This window comes from Mus caroli, chromosome 7, assembly GCF_900094665.2.
Source record: "Mus caroli chromosome 7, CAROLI_EIJ_v1.1, whole genome shotgun sequence".
NCBI lineage: Eukaryota > Metazoa > Chordata > Mammalia > Rodentia > Muridae > Mus > Mus caroli.
The window spans coordinates 18,879,209-18,891,731 of record NC_034576.1 but is presented as its reverse complement, the minus strand read 5'-3'; the positions used below and the strand labels follow the sequence as shown (position 1 = coordinate 18,891,731).

Genomic DNA, 12,523 nt, shown 5'->3' with positions numbered 1-12,523 from the left:
AAAAAAAAAAAATCTGTACCTAGGAGTTGTGGGTCGTATGATAACTTTTTGTTGAACTCTTCATTCATTGTAGTTTGTTTTGCTTTGTTTCAGTGCCGGGGTGGAACTAGGTGGAGCCAGGGCCTCCTGATAGTCAGGCAGCGGCTCCGTTACTCAGCACGGACAGCCTCAGCCTGGGTTAGTTAGTGTGGGACTGAGTTTCATGGTGCCTTGCCTGTGTGATGTTGCTACCCCAGAGCCTGCACCAGGTCCAGGGCTCGCACTGTGCTCCAAATGGATGGCTTGGGATGGGGTTGAAGAGTTAGGGGCAACACTTGAGACAGTATATGTCTGTAGTTCAGGTAGGCTTTTCATTTGTAATCCTCCTGCCTTAGTTCTGAAGTAGGTGGGATAGATAGGCCTGGCTGGCAGGATGCCTCAGCTAGAGCAGAGTTAGGTGCCCCTGGCCACGCCTGGGAGGACACAGGTCCCTGTCCCTTAGGGTGTGGCCCAGGGACTTGACCCAGAGGCCAAGTGACCACTAGGTCTACTTAAAGTAGGGAGGCATGGTGGGCCTTGGCTTCTTGGTGACCTCTGACCTGTCCATCCCTGCAGAAGAAAGACCCCGCCCAGTTCCTGCAGGTGCATGGCCGAGCCTGCAAGGTTCACCTGGATTCTGCAGTTGCCCTGGCTGCTGAGAGCCCTGTGAACATGTAAGATTGGGGGAGGGGGCAGCATAGTGTCTGAAGGGGCTTGGGGGTACTCTAGAGACTGCAGTAGAAGCTCAGGCCAGGAAGACTGCATGTGCAGTTGACTCTCAGAGAAGTTATGTAGGTGCTCACAATAGAGAACGAGTTCGGACTGACTGAAGCTCACAGGTAGCAGAGGGCAGGTTGCCAGATGGGCCTGGTTCAGGGTGACTATGCCTCCTTTAGTGGCATCATCAGCCTGGTTTACGATCCTTGCTGTTGCTCGGCTCTGAGAAGTGAGGTCCTAGCTTGTGGACTGGCAGATGGGTGACTTGTTGAGCCCTGGACCCCAGGTGTAGATTTGGGTGGATGACAGAGGAGCTTGAAGTGGTAGGGACTGGGTGCTTGGACTCTGAGTCCTGCCTCTCTGACTGTGTCCTTCCCATCTCAGGATGCCCTGGCAGGGGGACACCAACAACATGATTGACCGCTTTGATGTTCGTGCACATCTAGACCACATCCCTGACTACACCCCCCCACTGCTCACCACCATGTACGTGTTCTGCAAGGTTGGGATGACCCAGCATACCCTTAACCCTGAGCCTTGCCCACCACCACCACCCCTTTTTCTGATTCCTGGGGCTTTAGTTCTCACCTCTCTCTCTCCTTTTTTTGGGGGGTGGGGGGTTGGTTGGTTTTTCGAGACAGGGTTTCTCTGTGTAGCCCTGGCTGACCTGGAACTCACTTTGTAGACCAGGCTGGCCTCAAACTCAGAAATCCGCCTGCCTCTGCCTCCCGAGTGCTGGGATTAAAGGCGTGTGCCACCATGCCCGGCTCTCACCTTCTCTTTAACCCATTCCTTCCCAAAGCTCCCCGGAACAGGAGTCAGACGAGCGGAAATGTAACTACGAGCGGTACAGAGGCCTGGTGCAGAACGACTTCGCCGGCAGTGAGTGGCGGGGCGGGGTGTGGGGCATGGGGGCCTGAGGCTGGACCACCTAGACAAGGCTTACCCAGGTACTTGCTGACAGTCGACCTTGGTTCTGTCCTAGTCTGTGTACCCTCTTTCCCTTTTGGGTCTTCATTCATGAAACTGGCACAGGGTCTCTGTTGGGTTAGAGACTTGGAGGTCTCTGCCCAAGCCACCTCCCATCCCTTCCTTCTGATCCTATCTAGAGCCCTTTTCCTAAGAAAGAGGGAGGAGGGCACCCACTGCATAGGTGACAGTCCTAGGAAGACCTTCCTTGTTGTGAGCAGAGCCCCTGGACATGCCAAGCCTGGCCTTCCCCAGGAGGGCAGATCTCTCAGGCAGGCTTCTGTGTCAGGTCATCAGGGTACACCTGCACGTGGCTGGGGATGTGGGGGAGCACTTGGATGTATAAGGCTCTGGGTGCTGGCTAGGGAACTGGCTCAGTACTTTCTTACGGAGCACCTGCTGTGAAAGCCTGACAAGCTGAGTTTGCTCAGGAGAGCCCACTCCTGAATTGTGCCCTCACCTCTACACACATGTTTGTTACATATACACATGACATGCCTGAGCTGATGGAGACTCTGGGTCAGTGCCTAGCATGGAGACAAAACAGATGACGAATCTACCCTGCTCTGTCTTACTTCCTTGTGACCCTGCATGGCTTCCTGCAGGGAGAGGACTCAGTAGCTCTCTCTCTCCTGGGTTTTGTGCAGCTGGGGGTGGACCCTGGCCACACACACAGATGCTAGGAAAGTGCTCGCCTACTGAGCTGCACCCTCAGACCTAGGGATACTTTTCTTACTGTTTCTATGTTTGAGACCCAGTCTTACTCTATAGCCTGAGCTGTCCTGAAGCTCATGATCTCCTGCCCCACCCTCTCCAGCACTGTAGTTGGTCCCCAGGCAAGAACCACTGGGTCCAGTTTGATGCCTCCATTTTATGGGTGTCTGGATATTACATCTTCCCTGCCTCTGCCTAAGCATGGGGGCTCCCTTATGGGCGCCCTTGGCCAGGGTCATCCACACACACCCCTTTCCTGGCAGGTCTCATTTTCCTCCCTGTGCAGTGTTAAGTGGGTCCATGGGTCTGAAAGCCTTGCTTCAGGCTGACATAGGTGACCCTCCATGTTGGCTTCCTAGTCCCAGAGTTATGTATTTCTAAGATGCAGTGCAGCCTAGAGATAAGAAGTTTGTCATTTGTCACCATGGTGCTATCATTTTTGCTGTCAGTCCAGGCCATATGGTTCCGTGCAGCTGGTGGCCGGGCTTCCCTTAGTCCTTCGTTCACTCCTACAGCAGTGTGTCCTGTGCTGTTCTGGGAACGGGACCTCAGGGAGAGCCACTGCATAATCACTGCACGAGCAGTCTGAGAACAAACCTAGGTGGTATAAGAGATGGTTTGCGAGTGTTCCTGAAGGGAAGTAAGACAGAGCAGGGTAGGTATAGATTCCAGCCCCTGAGAGAAGGTGCACAGAGGTCCTGGAGTACAGGCATTGAAGACAGGCCAGAGAGCTGTGGGAGAGGGCGGCAGGGCCCTCTCCTAGGATGTGGAGACTAGGTAGGAGTCAGGTGTTTGTCACAGCAAGGCGGGGCCATGCTTTGTTACCTGGCACAGACCACTGATGCCACAGACAGAAAAGCTGAAGCACTCAGGCTGCTACAGTGGCCCAGCTCTAAGCAGAGCTGCTCCAAAGGCTGAGGCAGGGAGAGAGATCTCAAGTCCAGGGCTTACCTGGGACAGCCCAAACAACTTTATGAAACCCTGTCTCAAAAAGAGGGCTGGGGATATAGTTCCATGGTAGAGGGCTTGTTTGGCTTAGGTTTAATCTTCTGCTCCTTACCTGTTCCCCTTACAAAGAAAGGGAAGCTTAGTTGAAACCTGCAGAGGGAAGGGAGAGGACTCACATGAGCCTGACAGCAGGGCTGAGGGGAGACTATGGCTGCCTTAGTACCCTGGGGAGTTCCTGAAGTGGGTGCTTGGGGTGTAGGGATACAGGATAATCAGACACTCCGATAATAGAAGCTAACCCACAGGACCACATGGCAGCCCGTGGAGTCTAGATGATAGTCAACACTTAGAGGCATGCTTATGGTTCTGGAGGCCAGGGAGACTCCATGACAGTGGTAGGGGCCCCTAGGTCCAAAGGACTCACTCTGTTAGGGATCCCATTTTACAGAAGAGGGAACTGAGACACAGGGGTCAAAAGTTACTAGCGCCAGGTTACAGTTCGAGTGGATCACCTGGCTGATGTTATATACTGGGGTCACTTGGGTCCTAGACAGAAGAATGATTTGAGATAGGTGACTCTACCTTGGCTGTCCCCCTCCCACCCCCTCCTGTGTCTTCGTGTCCCACTCCATCTACATGTGCCTGGCTGGGCTGACCTGTGCCTCTCCTTGCCAGTCTCTGAGGAACAGTGCTTGTATCAGATCTACATTGATGAGCTGTACGGAGGCCTGCAGAGACCCAGCGAGGATGAGAAGAAGAAGTGAGTCAAGGGTCTGGTCTGATGGGGTGGGGACTAGCCTTTCCACCCCATCACGTCAGTCAGCACTTAGTGGGTGCTGCCTCCATATATGTGGAGAGGAAGGGGCAGCCACAGTTCCGTCCAAGCTTGTTGCTTCTAACTTGCAGAAGGGGAGGTTTGAGTCCTGTGGGGAAGGCTGAGGAAAGGCAGCCTTAAGTCAGGAGCTTCGAGGACCATGAGTGATGGGGAGTCATGCACTTCTGGTGCCAGCACGCAGTGAGCTTGCAGCCCACAGCACTGCGGGCCTGGAGGCATCAGTGTTAAAGCTAGCCTGGCTGGGTGCTGTTGTCAGACCCCTGCTCACATCTGGAAGCAACCACTTATAGGATCTGCTTGTTGATACTCAGCCTTGGCTCCAGGATAAGGGTGCTGGGATGAGGCACGATATATTGACAGTTGAAGTCCACAGTGGCCTCTCAATGTGGCCCCTGAAAGCAGAGCTGAGGTACACTTTGTCCAAGATGACTCTGGGATCTGCACTCATGGGACTTAAGGCAGGCAGGCTTGTATCCTGACAGGTGAACAAGGAGGACTTCTTAGAAGAGGAAGCCCTGTACCAGGACAGGAATGGGAAGGACCAGACCATAGTGGGGTGGGCTAGAGTGGACCCCTAGTGGCTAGTCTAACCACTGTGGGGCTCACCTGTGGCCCTGCTCCTGCCGGGTACCCCCTGGCTCATGGCTCTCTTCCCAGGCTGGCAGAGAAGAAGGCTTCCATCGGCTACACCTATGAAGATAGTACTGTGGCCGAGGTAGAGAAGGTGGCTGAGAAGCCAGAGGAGGAAGAGTCACCAGCAGAGGAGGAGAGCAACTCGGATGAAGATGAGGTCATCCCCGACATCGGTGGGGTCCCCTCTCTGCCCTCCCCACCTGCAGTCCCCGGGCATCGGTTCTGTGTCTCGCCCCTCACCCTCTGTGGGGTACCCATGCTTACGAGGCCTCCCCCACCCTCCCCAGCTCTAGGGCCTCAGTCTCCTGTTTCTTCCAGCCTTCCCTGTCCCTTGTCTGGCCTGTCCCCTATCCCATGTGCCCCCCTCCCCCATTTCTGGGCACTATTCTAGAAGATTCTTCCACCTAGGAGCTGGCCCTTCCTCTTCTACCTAGGCTGGCCTGGCTTTGCTCTGGGAAAGCAACTTCCCCATTCCTGGAGCTGCCCCCATCCTTCGGCTTCTATCGCTCATACCCATGGTCACCTCCTTCCCCTGTAGGCATGCCCGGCCAGAAGACTTTCACTGCCCCGTCTCTATCCTACTCTTTCTGGTGCACATGCAAACTTAGCCCCAGGCAGAGCCAAAGTTCATGTGTGTCCTTCCTCTGTGTGCTGCTCTCTGCCCACCCCACCTCCATCTATTTCCACCTCCCATCCTCTTCTCTTTCGTGCACTCCATCCACAGACTCATCCACCCACCCCACTGGTCCCTGCTGTGCTGTGTGCTGTGCTGGCCAAGCCTCAGCTTGGTCCTCAGAGCTGTGCTAGCACAGCAACGTTCTCCCTGAAGGTGCTCTATCTGGCAGACTTGCCCCGACTCGGGGTGCTCCTCCCCCCTCTCCTGGGGCTTGGGTCCCTGACAGCCTTTTTCTTGTGCAGACGTGGAGGTGGATGTGGATGAGCTGAACCAGGAGCAGGTGGCTGATCTCAATAAGCAGGCCACAACCTACGGCATGGCTGACGGGGACTTTGTCAGGTGAGAGTGCTGGCTGGCATGCCAGATTCTGGCTGTGCCCTGGCTTCTGTATCACATGCCTGCTACCAACATCTGTTCTCAGCCTGTGAGCTATGAATTTGTAGCCCCACTTTCTGCAGAAACAGATCTTGTCCTACAGTGTGACCTGGAAGCTAATAGTTCTTTGGGGACAGCACCCTCTAGTGGTCAGCCATATGCATGTTCATATGACGATGAGCAAGCCTCTGCCACTGCCTGTACTTGGTCATGCCACACCAAGCACTCTCTTTACATCAGTGGCACCGACAGACCAGAAACCGTTTTTGTGTGGCACTGGGGATGAGTCCCAGGTCCCTGCCCTGGTCTATTAGAACCCTCTAGCTCAGAGGGTCTTCCTGACCTTTAATACAGTTCATCGTGTTGTAGTGACCCCAAGCATAACAGTATTTTCACTGCTACTTCCTAACTAATCTTTGTGGTGCTATGATGTAATGTAAATGTTTTGGAGATAGAGATTTGCCAAAGGTGACAGGACCACAGGCTGAGGGCTGCTGCTCCAGTGCTTTTGCCCTAAAAGGGTTAAAGGTGCTTGTTGCTGCTACTACCACCCAGCCCAAAGCAGAGAACCTGGAGCTGTGCTGATGGCTGGCCAGCCCCAGCCATCCTCCTGCCTCTGCCTTTCACAGTTATAGGCATGGAGTAGCCACATGCAGCTTCTAAAGTGTTCTTGTGGGGTTCTCCTTTCTGTTTTGTTCTGAGTTTTATGTGTATGGGTGTTTTGCCTATATATAGTTTTGTGCATCATGTGCTGGCCAGCAGAGGGCGCTAGATCCCCTAGAGCTGAAGTTAAAGGCAGTTGTGAGCTATCAGATGTGGGTGCTTAGAAATGAACTCAAGTTCTCTGGAAGAACAGTAGGTGTTCTTGACCTCTGAGCCATCTCTCCAGCCCCGAGTGCCAACTGTTGTAAACCAGCACAGAGGAAACCTAAAGAGGGTGCTTCACAACCAGTTCCAGGGCATCCACCAGGCACACATGTGACAGACACATGCACAGGCAGAGCACACAGAAAACAGGTCTAAAACCAGCTCTTTTAGGTGCTCAATAAAGTCTATTAATCACAGAAGAGAAATTAAGTGTAATAGCACATACCTATGATTCTGCAGTCTCGAGGCTGAGGCAAGAAGGTTATGAGTTCAAAGCTAGGCCCAACAGAACAAGACCCCATCAAAGGGAAGAGCAGGAAAGGAAAGGGTAGGGTAATGCCTGCCGGCACATCCCGTGGCTACGAGGATTTCACAGTGAGTTCAAGACCAACGAGCGTACAGTAGAGCCCTGGCTCAGGGAGAAAGGAGTCATGGAGTAACATCAGGTCCCTACTGTCATTGCTGCCTTTACCAGGGCTCTGCCCACTCTGTGACCTATGCTCTTCACGCCCATCCTAACTTCCTCTGCAGGATGCTACGGAAAGACAAGGAGGAGGCAGAGGCCATCAAACATGCCAAAGCCCTGGAGGAGGAGAAAGCCATGTACTCGGTGAGGTCTGGTAGGGCTCGGGGGTAAAAGTGTATCCAGTGAGGGCACACCTCACTGTCCTGGTGCTTCCTCCCCATCCAGGGCCGTCGTTCCCGGCGACAGCGAAGAGAGTTCCGGGAGAAGCGGCTGAGAGGCCGCAAGATCAGCCCTCCCAGGTAGGAGATCTCCTCTGCACAGCCCTCCTCAAGCGACAGTTAGAGAGCTAGGAGTAGCTGGAGACATGGGAATGCTTCCCGGGCCACCTGCCCCCCACCTCTCAGTCACCCTGCTGGGCCCAACACAGCCCACCTGTGCTGGTCAGTGTCAGCTCCTCAGGGTCTAGATCAGGGGCTCCTTTCTTCTGGCTAGTTTCCTGCATTGTAAGCAGAGAGAGGCCACTTCCCACAGTGAAGGCCTGAGAGAGGGCTGGGAGAGCAGCTGCATGTGAGTAGGGAAGAATCTGGGCCTGGGAGCCCTGGGCAAATGTCTGAGGAAGGCTTGGGTGTGACAGGGGTGTAAGGTTAGCGGTAGGCCACAGGCCCCTCCACACACGACACTGCCACCCGAGGACGTCACTCGCCCTCACAGGGACCGCGCCTCCCCTATGAAGAGTGTGAATCCTCAGACTCAGATATGGCACTGAGTTAGTTGGACACACTGTTGTTTTCTCGCCAGCACTGATGTCACCATGCTGGGTACTGGTCACCATAGCTTCCAGTGTGGCACTGGAAAGCCAGGCAGCACCAGGGCTGTAATAAGGAGACAGATGTGGGATCCCCACAGTGACATGGGGTGCACAATCTGCAGCACTGGGGCTCAGGGTGGAATAGTTGACACCAGCCAGCCTGGTCTCAGCTCTCCTGTCCTTCCCTGTTCTCTCCATAGTTATGCCCGCCGAGACAGCCCCACCTATGACCCCTATAAGCGGTAAGTGTCAGTGCTCTGGAAGAAGCTGTCATTGTTGTTGACCTTTTTGGGTCACTCCTGTTGTAACACAGATGGCATCCTGTGGTCTATGGATGGGGGTTGGGTCTATATCAGTTTTGTTTTTCCAAAATTTTTTTTAAAATTCAGAATCTCTTTAGGACATAAAGGGGCATGGAGATTGGGTGTGTTTAACACACGACTCCCAGAATTAGTGAGAAAGTCCCCTCACTCTCTCCTAAGGCCAGGGAGTGGGGCCTTTTGTGTTGGCCTGCTTCTCCCTAAAGGGAGTTCCACTAGGCTGTGTTTCATGGGATGGAATTAGCTGCGGAACTCCTCTCCAGCTTAAGCAGGAAGACCTCACTGGGTTTGCTATCGTTCTAGGGCTGAAACCCAAGGTCTCTCTCATCGGCAAAGCCTTGCGCTACACCCAGTCTTTCATTTTCCTAGAACACAAAGCCAGCCATTTTTGTTTTGTTTTGTTGTTTATTGAGACAAGGACTCTTGGAACTCTCTCTGTAGACTAGGCTGGCCTCTACCCCCCACTACCCCCTGCCCATTTTCTTTTGTGAAAAATTACATTTATCAGTCTGGGTGGGGTTGGTGCACATGTGCCACAGAGCTGAAGGTAAAAGGACAGCTTAGTTCGCTTTCTACCCTACCGTGTGGATTCTGAGATTGACCTCAGGTTGTCAGGCTTGCAGACAGAACCATCCCACCAGCCAGAGAGACTTAGTAATTTTTTCTGGAGACAAGTTCTCTCTATGTAGCTCTTGTCCTCCCTTTTGATGTATACCAGGCTGGCTTTGATCTCACGCATCCCACTAGGATGCAGCTGGGGCTCTGAGTGCTGCCTCCCTTTTGCTCATCCTTCGGCTGCAGGTCACCTTCAGAATCTAGTTCGGAGTCCCGCTCCCGCTCTCGCTCCCCGAGCCCAGGCCGCGAGGAAAAAATCACTTTCATCACCAGTTTTGGAGGCAGCGATGAGGAGGCAGCTGCTGCAGCTGCTGCAGCCGCCGCATCCGGGGCTGCCCCAGGGAAGTCCCCTGTGCCTCCCCAAACGGGTGGCCCCGCTCCAGGCCGTAATGCCAGCACCCGGTCGGTAACGCTCGCGCCCGCCTTAGCGGACCTCCGGGAAGAGGGACAGGCCCTCTAGGGCAGTGTCGCTCACAAACCCTGTTTTCCCCGTGCTCCCGCAGCCGCCGCTCCTCTTCGTCCTCTGCCTCCAGGACCTCCAGCTCCCGATCCAGTTCGCGCTCCAGTTCGCGCTCCCGCCGTGGCTATTACCGCTCTGGCCGCCACGCACGCTCCCGCTCCCGCTCCTGGTCCCGCTCGCGCTCCCGTTCCCGGCGCTACTCACGTTCCCGCAGCCGCGGACGGCGGCACTCAGACGGCGGTTCCCGCGACGGACACCGCTACTCACGCTCTCCAGCCCGGCGCGGCGGGTACGTGCCCCGCCGAAGGAGCAGGTCGGTGACTTATGTTAAGGAGCAGGAGTGTTAGGGGGGAGCGGGTACTCCGGAGGTGGGCTGGGGACAGACCAGGCCAGCCCCTCTTCTCTTGGGAAGCACCTGATTGGAGCAGGACAGGGTAGGTACCAAAGTATGGGGCGGGGCATGGAGGTATCTCCTTGGCTTTTACCTGGACTTCCCAGACTGCTGGACCTGGGAACCTTTGGGCTGGCCTGGCAACAGTCTTTGAAGAAGAGGGCGGGTGGGTTCTCAGGGGACCAATGAGCTTGGGATGTGGCTATATTTAGGTTTGGTTGGGGAAAGCAGCAGTGGAGAGTTCGGATAGGGCTAGGCTTAGTGACAGAGCTGGAATTTCTTCATCTGTAGAACAGACACAGCTATGGGGGGTCATCAGTCATTAGCTGCCGGGGAGCCCTTCCTTATCTTTCTGTTGCTCTAAGGAGGCTGAGCTTCCATGTTGCCAGGCTGGCTGAGTAGACACTCAATACTGATGACAAGTACTAGTCAGCCCAGGGAGAGTCATTATGTGCTTGGAAACTGGCTTCTGGGTCTTCCCTGTAGCGTGACCACAGGGGAAAGGTGTAGGGGTGGGGGAATGGGGCTACCACAAATTGAATGCCAGCCTGGGCGTGACTGCTTTCTTAAGAATCCTACCAGTACTCCAAGCGGGGAAACCCTGGGGCTATGACAGGGAGCAAAGTGAGGAACCTGAATGCCCCGAGCTCCCCCAGGATGTTAGCACCTGAGGGAGAGGGTGTGGGGTGCTGACTGTTCTAGAAGGTGGCCAGGGAACAGCTGGGGCTTTCTGAGGGAAGTGTGTGAGAAAAGTGCTGGACTCTGCAGGAGGCCTAGCGATTTGGGAATTGGGGTGACTTCCTGTAGGTCCCTGGGGCCTCACAGCTCTCTACCTCTGCTACACCTAGGAGCCGCTCCCGTTCAGGTGACCGCTATAAGCGGGGTGCCCGGGGCCCCAGGCACCATAGCAGCAGTCATAGCCGCAGCAGCTGGTCCCTCAGCCCTTCCCGAAGCCGCAGTCTGACCCGGAGTGGAAGCCGCAGCCAGAGCCGGAGCCGCAGCCGCAGCCAGAGCCACAGCCAGAGCCAGAGTCACTCACCATCGCCCCCAAGGGAGAAGCTGACCAGGCCGGCAGCGTCCCCTGCTGTGGGCGAGAAGCTGAAAAAGTGAGTTAGGAGCCTGGCTGGTTCTGAGGGAGCCCTGATGAAGTTCATTTTGAAGGGACTGTGACAGTACCCTGGCTATTGTGAGAGATGTGTGCACTGCAGTGTAGGGTGAGTGCTGTCGTGGCCTTGCCTTGAGTAGGCTGTCAGGGAGGGATATGGCCCTGTCTGGGTTCTGGGGGTCAGGGACATATCCTGAGGAATCTGGAGCCCATGGCCGATGCCAGTGCCTATGGTAACGGTGGCATTGCCATTTTCTCTCAACCCAGGACCGAACCTGCCGCTGGTAAAGAGACAGGAGCTGCCAAAGTCAGTAAGAATTTGGAACTCGCCCGTCTAATTCCCGTCAGCAGCAGTGTCCAGAGCTGGGCCCGGTGGGCCTGCAGGGGGCCCAGGGGGAGGGGAGAGCCAGCCCAGAGACTGGGGAAGGGCTACCCAGGCAAACTAAGTCCCATCCCTGCCTCCCACGGGACTCCAGCTGGCCCCCAAGTCCCAGACTCTTGACTGAGGTGGGCTGGGCGAGCTCTGGGCACCCACGCCCATCCCACCCCTTCTCCCCCAGCCCAAGCTGACCCCACAGGAGAGGCTGAAGCTTCGGATGCAGAAGGCTCTGAACCGCCAGTGTAAGTCCTGCCTCCGATCCAGCCAATGCTGTGGGAAGAGTGGGCTGACCTCTCTTGAGCCTGCCTGAGCAGGTCAGGTTGGCATGGGACTGAGCACAGCCCTCAACCTCACACCCTTCCTCCACAGTCAAGGCGGATAAGAAGGCAGCTCAGGAGAAGATGATCCAGCAGGAGCATGAGCGGCAGGTCGGGCTGTGCTCCTCGGATGGGCAGGGCACACAGGTGGAGTGGGGGGGCTGGACCACCCCTCACAGCTGTTTCTGCTGCAGGAGCGAGAGGATGAACTGCGAGCCATGGCCCGAAAGATCCGAATGAAGTAAGGCCCCAACCTGTGGTCCACCCAGCAGCCTCCTGTTGTTGGAGTCCTCTGGCTCCTTTCACTGGTCCTGAAACCCATTGTCATTGCTGCCCCCTCCCCGCTGGTGGCCTGTTCACCTTCTGACCTCGTGTTTGAGCAGCAAACGCCCTGATCTCCGTATGCCTGGCAGCTGTGTCCTTGGTGACTGACGCCTCACAGTGCTGAAGTGAGGCTGCCTGTGGCAGGTCTCGGCCCAGGAGCTTTTCCCCCTTTTCCCCCTTCTCCCCCTTCCCTCCCTTCTGCCACTCTGCATTGGGCAGAGTTAGAACCTGGGGCCAGGGTTTAGCTTCAGGTATCCTAGTCTCTGATCAGGTGGCTCTGGGGTGGGGACTCATCCCCTCAGTGCCCACCAAATTAGGCAGCTAGGAGTACTACTGGAAGACCTCAGTTGGCCCAGGGCTCTTTGGCAGAGCCTGGGCTGTTGCACTGTATATTGGCAGAGGGGAGCTAGTCAGGGATGGGCCTGTTCCTGTCAGTTCTTTCTGCTTTCTGCTATAGTGGAGGAACAAACATTCTGCTTTTTGAGCTCAGTTGTCTTCCTCTGGAACAGTGGTGGGGACGGCTACTATCTCTGTGGTAAGCCATGCCAACCAACTGTGCTGTGGGAGGGCCAGCTCCTGCTTTGTC

General features: G+C 55.5%; 1 protein-coding gene across 3 annotated transcripts in view; it reads left to right on the top strand.

The window, feature by feature from the left end:
- The window catches only part of Clasrp (CLK4 associating serine/arginine rich protein), a 23,592-nt gene that overhangs the window by 8,672 nt on the left and 2,397 nt on the right, over positions 1-12,523 (top strand). The window contains exons 3-18 of one of the 3 annotated variants that reach the window (XR_002378383.1): positions 595-692; positions 1,120-1,221; positions 1,538-1,617; positions 4,042-4,126; positions 4,859-5,007; positions 5,753-5,849; positions 7,284-7,362; positions 7,444-7,517; positions 8,227-8,268; positions 9,148-9,363; positions 9,465-9,734; positions 10,661-10,918; positions 11,185-11,228; positions 11,478-11,538; positions 11,666-11,724; positions 11,808-11,854. Coding sequence is in view for 2 of the 3 variants with exons in the window: in XM_021167889.1 (XP_021023548.1) it covers positions 595-692; positions 1,120-1,221; positions 1,538-1,617; positions 4,042-4,126; positions 4,859-5,007; positions 5,753-5,849; positions 7,284-7,362; positions 7,444-7,517; positions 8,227-8,268; positions 9,148-9,363; positions 9,465-9,734; positions 10,661-10,918; positions 11,185-11,224; positions 11,478-11,538; positions 11,666-11,724; positions 11,808-11,854 (1,757 nt within the window). In the remaining variant the exon portion in view is untranslated. The remainder of the gene's footprint in view (positions 1-594; positions 693-1,119; positions 1,222-1,537; positions 1,618-4,041; positions 4,127-4,858; positions 5,008-5,752; positions 5,850-7,283; positions 7,363-7,443; positions 7,518-8,226; positions 8,269-9,147; positions 9,364-9,464; positions 9,735-10,660; positions 10,919-11,184; positions 11,229-11,477; positions 11,539-11,665; positions 11,725-11,807; positions 11,855-12,523) is intronic. The other 2 variants (XM_021167889.1, XM_029479854.1) reach the window with 2 other exon arrangements.